Consider the following 6,824-nt stretch of genomic DNA (forward strand, 5'->3'; position numbering starts at 1 on the left):
ACGGCTCGGACCCCAGGGCCCGGGCTCGGCTCGTTGCCGACGGCAGACGCCAAGACCACAGCGTCTTCTGGGGTCTTTATTTCCTGCTTTTAGCTGCTCAGGCCGTAATAACGGGGGTCATTGTGTTTGCTATGATTAAACTTGGCGGGCTCTTTCGAAAATTCATCAGCGAGCGAGAGCGTGAGGGTACTTTTGGTTGAGTCAGTGGGATCACCTCCCCCACGAATTGAAGCGTGGCCAGAGTACGGTCAGAGGTGGGATTCTCCCAGGAGAATCCCGACGGGCTGCTGCCGGCTTCCTCTCCCCTCTCCCTCCGCTCCTCTCCTGCCTCCTTCCCTCCCATCTCCCTCCTCTGTCCCTCTGGTCAGAAGGCATCTTTACATTTCTGAAGTGTGCGTGTCTGCCCTTACCGGATGGATTGTTCTCTTTATCTACTTCTGAAAAGCAGAACTCTTCCAGTTCTTTCCCTTGTCCTCTGTCTTCTCGCTGTATGTGTCACCCGTGGGCTGTTTGGGAAAAGGCTGGGTATCCTTATTTTCAGAGGAGGCCTCCCCTGTGATAGGCTGAGAAATAAAGAACACAAAACCTTCCCTCCAGGAGCTCAGCCCCCAGGGACTGAAGCCACTAAGGTCGGTGGTCAGGCTGAGGAGCAGGAGGAGACAGCAGGAGGAGGGGACTGGAGCAGAGGTTTCTGGGAGGCGGGGAGCTCACCAGAAGGTCTAAGTGCTTGGGAGTCGGGGTCCTGGATCTGCCCCCCCACCTCCGTCCCTCTCTGCCCCCAGTGACCAGCGCTCTGCCCACCTGTTTGCACTCTGTTTCTCCTTGCTTCCCACAGGGGTGAAGTGTGTCATTGTGGCACTGGGTTGGTTTCCATTTCCTGGCACTAAATGCTACCTCATTTCACAAGCATTTATGGAACACCTAACATGTGACGGATGTTCATGAATGTAATGATAAGCTTGGTTTCTAGTTTATTATGGTGGCATCACGTTCTCAATTAGTCTTCCAGCTGACGGCCATAAAGCTCTTGTTGCTTTAATTGGATGTCTGTGCTGGTGACAAGCAGTGGTTTAAACATGGGCTGGGGGAGTGGACAGTCGCGGTGTCCAATCCCAGTTCCACCAACTGCATGGGGCTTTGGGCAGGACACTACACTCCCTTAGCCTCCGTGTCCTGATGCCTGGGGAGGGATAAATAGCACCTGCCCCACAGAGTTTTTGTGAGAATTAAGGGCAATAAAGCATGTGCCGACTTCACCCAGTGCCCTGCAAAGAGGCAATGCTCAATAAATGTTACCTCTTATTATTAAAGAGCAGGCAATTATTACTGCTGTCATGATTGCTGAAGAACTTTGAGTTGGTTTCTTCTCTGTGCCTTTAAAGGTGAGAGCAAACTTTCTCAGATGGAAGATTACATTAAATCACTTTGTCTTCACCTGGGTCGGTCTCGGCCCTGAGGAGTCAGGCTCTGTGCTCACAGTATGAAACAGTGGATCCTCTGAACACCACCAACCAAAAGGAAGGAGGGGCTGAGTTCCTGGCATTTGTAGGTGTACTTTTCTTTCAAGGCCAAGTTCAACTAGTAAAGCCTTCCATGACTGCCCAGGCAGACTCAAGTGTTCCCTGCTATGTTGTGTCCACCTCCCGGGCTACCAGGCACTAAATCACCCTCCACTCCCCTGTCCGGTCCTGCTCACCCTTCACTCTAGGGGGAGGGTGTTTATGTGCCCCCTGCACTGTAGGCTCCTCGGCCCGACCTTGGCTTATTTATTTCCACTGCTCCAAAATTTGAAACTTACCTAAAGCATGAAACCCCGACTTTTTGATGGAATGTGGACTCTAGCCCTGACCACTGTGTTCTTGAGCAAGCTGCCCAGCTCTCAAAGCCTCTGTTTCCTCACCTGGAGAGTGAGGATATTGGTGGCCCACACCATTGTTGCGAGGATGAAGTGAGATGACCTAAGCCAGACAGCAAAGCCGGTGGCTGGTGCCTGGTGCGTATGGGGCTCAACAGAAGTTGGCCATCCTTATGATTAGCTCTTTCAGAAGACAGTGTTCTCTCGTGCCTCAGTGCCTTTGCATATGTTCCTTCACTCAGAGCTATTTGTGGAGCACCTCCTCTGTACCAGGAGCCCTTCTAGGTGCAGGGAGAGAGCAAAGCATAGAGCAGAGTACCGGCTTTACATTCTGGTGTCCCCCTCCAATGAAAACATCTTCAAACATTCAGAAGAGTAAGGGGAGCGACTCCGGGTACCTCAACCAGCCAGGCTGCTGTATTTGCTTTAGATATTTTCTTTTTAACACAATAAAATATGACAAAGTTGCAAGCGCCTGCCTATATATCTACTCTGTGCTTCTTCCTCTACCCTCCATAGCGGTGAGCTACTTCGTACAGTTGGTGTTTCACATTCTTAGTGGTGTTTTTACTTACTCCACGTGCCTACAACCTGGAAAAAGCAGAAGTCACGCTTTGCCTTTTTTTAAAAGTTTCCTATAAATGATACGACTCTGCATGTAGCATTCTTCAAACATTTTTCTCTGGCATCACAGTTTTTTTTTTTAAATGCTTATTAATCTCTACTCCCAACATGGGGCTCAAACTCATGACACTGAGATCAAGAGTCACATGCTCTTCTGACTCGGCCCACCAGGCACCCCTGATATATTTTTGAGATTTATCCAAAAGAGGCATTTGACTTCAGTTTATTCATTTTAATAGCTGTATAGTATTCTGTTGAATGAATTTTCTACAGCTTACCTGTTCTCTCATTGATGGACATGTATTTCTATTGTGTTTTCTTTCTTTTTATTCCCCATTACTCCACATCCTCCTTAAAGCATGATAATATAATTTTGAATTTTTGTAAATCTGATAGGTGCGAAATGGTATCTCATTGTTGTTTTGTCTTACATTTCCCTAAGAAGTGAAATTGAACTTATTTTTTCAATGTTTATTTATTTAGTTTTGAGAGAGGAGAGAGCACAAGCAGGGGAAGGGCAGAGAGAAGGGGAGACACAGATCCTGAAGCAGGTTCCAGGCTCTGAGCTGTCAGCACAGAGCCCAACACGGGGCACAAACCCACGAACTGTGAGATTATGACCTGAGCTGAAGTCAGATGCTTTACTGACTAAGCCACCCAGGCACTCCTGGAATACTTCGAATGTTTCATCAATAAATGTGACTTTTCTAGCTTTAGTATACTAAGAAGGTTTTTTTTTAATTGAGTAGGTGTTGAATTTTAATTTTTTCATTGATTAAGATCTCATATAGCTTTTCTCCACCAATGTGTTAAATGGTGAATAAAATTTATGGATTTTGAAAAATAAATTCATCCTTACAATCCTATAAAGTAAACCCAAGCCTAGTCATGCATTAAAAAAATACATGTTGGATTCAGTTTGCTAATGACTTTTATTATCAGTTCATTAATGAGATTCTTTTGTAAATTTTAAAAAATAATATCTTTGATTTTGACTGTATAATCCAAATTATACAGCCTTATAAAGTAGGTGGGGACAACCTCCCTGGGAACAGTTTGTAAAAAAAAAAAAGATTACATTTCAGGGTGCTGGGTGGCTCATTGGTTAAGCGTTCGGCTTCAGCTCAGGTCATGATCTCATGGTTCGTGAGTTCAAGCCCTGAGTCCGGCTTTGTGCTGACAGCACAGAACCTAGAGCCTGCTTCGGATTGTCTCCCTCTCCCTATGCTCCTTCCCAGCTCACACCCAGTCTCTCTCTCTCAAAAATAATTAAACATTAAAAGAAATAATAAGGTCACATTTTGCTTGACTATATTCTAAAACTCCTTTCCAAAACCAGCTTGGCCTGGATTCTTTGTGTGTGTGTGTGTGTACCAGTTATCTATTGCTGCATTAAAAATACCCCAAGTCTTGGAGGTTAAAGCAGCAATTTTCTCATGAGTTCTCACGGGTCAGAAATTTGGGAGCAGCTTGCTCAGGTTGTGTCTAAGGATGTTTCGTGGTTGTTACAGAAGTGTGGGTTGGGACTATCGCCATCTTTACAGTGGCCAGAGGATGTAGTTCTCACACGTTGCTGGCAGTCTTGGTGGCTGCTGGCAGGGTCCTTGCTAATGGTCCTCTTCATCGGGCTGCTTGCATGTCTCAGGGCGTGGCAGCTAGCTTCCCCATCCCTCAGGAGAGACTTATCAGGCCAGAAGCCCTAGGTTAGCTTTGGAAGTCGAATTTCCTCCTTTGCACCGCATCCTGGTTCACGAGCGTCCCTTCCCTTCAGAGCACGAACAATGTCACCCGAGCTGGAAGCAGGACACCAACCAGACCGGCAGTACGAGGAGGCAAGGACAGCTAGAGGCTGCTTTGGAGCCTGGCTCCCACCGTTTGTCTGCTTTATTTTTAACTCCCGACTTAATTTTTTCTAGTGGTTGGAGACCTAGTCAATCTTCTATTTCCCATTTTGTTACATTATATATATATTCGGAAATGGTTCATTTTGTCTCTAAGTTTTCAAAATTGTTAGCCTAACATTTTTCATAATATTTTTTAAATTTCTATTTTGTTTTAAAACCTCTGTTGTATCCGCAGCGCTTGGGTGGCTCAGTCAGTGGAACGTCCAACTTCGGCTCAGGTCGTGATGACAGTTTGTGAGTTTGAGCCCCGCGTTGGGCTCTGTGCTGACAGCTCAGAGCCTGGAGCCTGCTTTGGATTCTGTGTCTCCCTCGCTCTCTGCCCCTCCCCCACTGTGCATCCACTCTCAAAAATAAATAACCTTCAAAAAACCCACCTCTGTTGTATCTGCCATTGTCCTATTTTTTTTCATGCCTACTATTGCTTATATCCATCTTGCTCTCTTTTGATCCATCTTGCAATATTTTTTCTATTTTGTTAGCTTTTCCTAAGAACAAACTGGGCTTTGGGACAGACCTCTATGGTCTGGTGGTTTCCTATGACGTTCGTTGGTGGCTTTCATCTTTATTATCTCCTTCTTCTGTTTTCTTTGAGTCTATTTAGTTTTTTCTTCTTCATGACTTCGTAGGTCAGATTCTCAGCCCATTAATTTTCATCCTTTCTTCTTCAGGATATCTATCTTTCCCTGGGACTGCTTTAGCAGTAGCCTGTTTTAGACGGGGGTATTGCTAATGTTTGGTCTGTTACTGTCCACTTCTGCATTTTTCTCATTTCCATTTTGAGTTTCTCTTTGAATGGAGTTTAGAAGTGTGCTTTTTATTCTGTTTACAAAACTTTCCTGTATTGATTTCTAACTCTGGAAATCAATGGTCTGTATGCTGCCAATTCTTTGTGTAAGTTTTTGCTTTTTAAGGGTCTTATTTATTTATTTGAGAGAGAGAGCATGTGTGCACGTGCTCGTGCATGAGCCGGGGAGGGGCAGAGAGAGAGGGAGAGTCTTAAACAGGCTCTATGCTCAGCACTCAGGTGCTCTTGGAGGTTAGATTTTTAAGTAGTCTTTATGTCTAATGTGGGGCTCAAACTCGTGACCTGAGATCAGCGTTGCACAGTCCATCTACTGAGCCAGCCAGGTGCCCCTGTGTGATTCCAATTCTTTGAATGTTTTTGAGACTCATTTTATGGCCAGTACATAGGCAATTTTTGTAAATGTTTCTATGTGCTTGAGGAAAAAAAAATTCTCTTTTAAATCAGGTTCATGGAGTGCCTGACTGGCTTAATCAGTGGAGTATGTGACTGTTGAGTTCAAGCTTCAAGTTGGTGTACAGATTACATAAAAAGATAAACAGGGCTCAGGTTATTATACATCCATTAAATAAAGCTTATTAATCGTGTCGTTTGACACTTCTGTAACCTTGCTACGTCTTAGTTTACTGATCTACAGAAAAAAAGTTTGTGAATTTCTTAAGTTCCTATTATAATTCTATCATCTATCTGTCTATCTAACAGTATATAGTCACATGGAAAATTTAAATTTGTGGTTAATTTAACATTTTATAAGGTTATTTATGGTTTTTTTTAAGGTTCTAAGGTTATTAGGTTTAAAAATGTTTTCTTATGTAGTGTTAGGTTTTATTTCTATACATTTTCCTTAAAATTTTTTTTACGTTTATTTATTTTTGAGACAGAGAAAAACAGAGCACAAGTGGGGGAGGGGCAGAAAGAGAGGGAGACACAGAATCTGAAGCAGGCTCCAGGCTCTGAGCTGTCAGCACAGAGCCCAATGCGGGGCTCGAACCCACAGACCATGAGATCATGACCTGAGCTGAAGTTGGCGGCTTAACCAACTGAGCCACCCAGGTGCCCCAATATTGTCCTTTTAAAAACTATTTTATGTGGGATTTATTTGCTTGTTTTGCTTTGCTTTGGTTTTCTCGCCATAGCAGTTTATTTTGGTCAGCATCTCTACGATACATATTTTTTGTCTTTATTTTTACTTTTTCTCTTTGGTTTTACTTTAGGTGTGCATTGTGTAGACAGCATATAGTTGGGTTTTTCTAAAGTTTATTTAGATAATATCTTTTTGTCAATAACTGAAATTGGTCTGTTTACATTTACTTTAGCTGCTCACCAATGCCTTGTTACTAAGGAGTTATTCTGTGCTTCCTATTTCTCATTTTCTCTCTTTGCTTTATTGCCCCCCTCTCTTCACACCCTTGAGGACTGATAAATTTGTATTACTCTCCCTCTCATATACATTTTTTTGTTTCCTAGTTTTCTTTTAGTGGTTATTTTTTTAATATGCATAATAAATTATAAAATTTTCCAATAAATTTTAAAGTATTCAGTCTTTCTTTTCTCTTTCTAAACATGTGGTGGATTTTACTGTCTTCACTCACCAGTGAACACACAACCAGTATTTTGTTGCTTAACTTTGGGTTTGACC

At 43.3% G+C, this 6,824-nt stretch overlaps 1 protein-coding gene across 1 annotated transcript in view; it reads left to right on the top strand.

Moving 5' to 3' along the window:
* The window catches only part of GP5 (glycoprotein V platelet), a 3,705-nt gene extending 1,254 nt beyond the window's left edge, over positions 1-2,451 (top strand). Inside the window, exon 2 of the mRNA XM_029938729.1 lies at positions 17-2,451. Coding sequence (XP_029794589.1) covers positions 17-200 — 184 coding nt within the window. The 3' untranslated portion in view covers positions 201-2,451. The remainder of the gene's footprint in view (positions 1-16) is intronic.
* Positions 2,452-6,824: the final 4,373 nt, after the last annotated feature.

The sequence above is a fragment of the Suricata suricatta genome, chromosome 5 (assembly GCF_006229205.1).
Source record: "Suricata suricatta isolate VVHF042 chromosome 5, meerkat_22Aug2017_6uvM2_HiC, whole genome shotgun sequence".
Classification (NCBI taxonomy): domain Eukaryota; kingdom Metazoa; phylum Chordata; class Mammalia; order Carnivora; family Herpestidae; genus Suricata; species Suricata suricatta.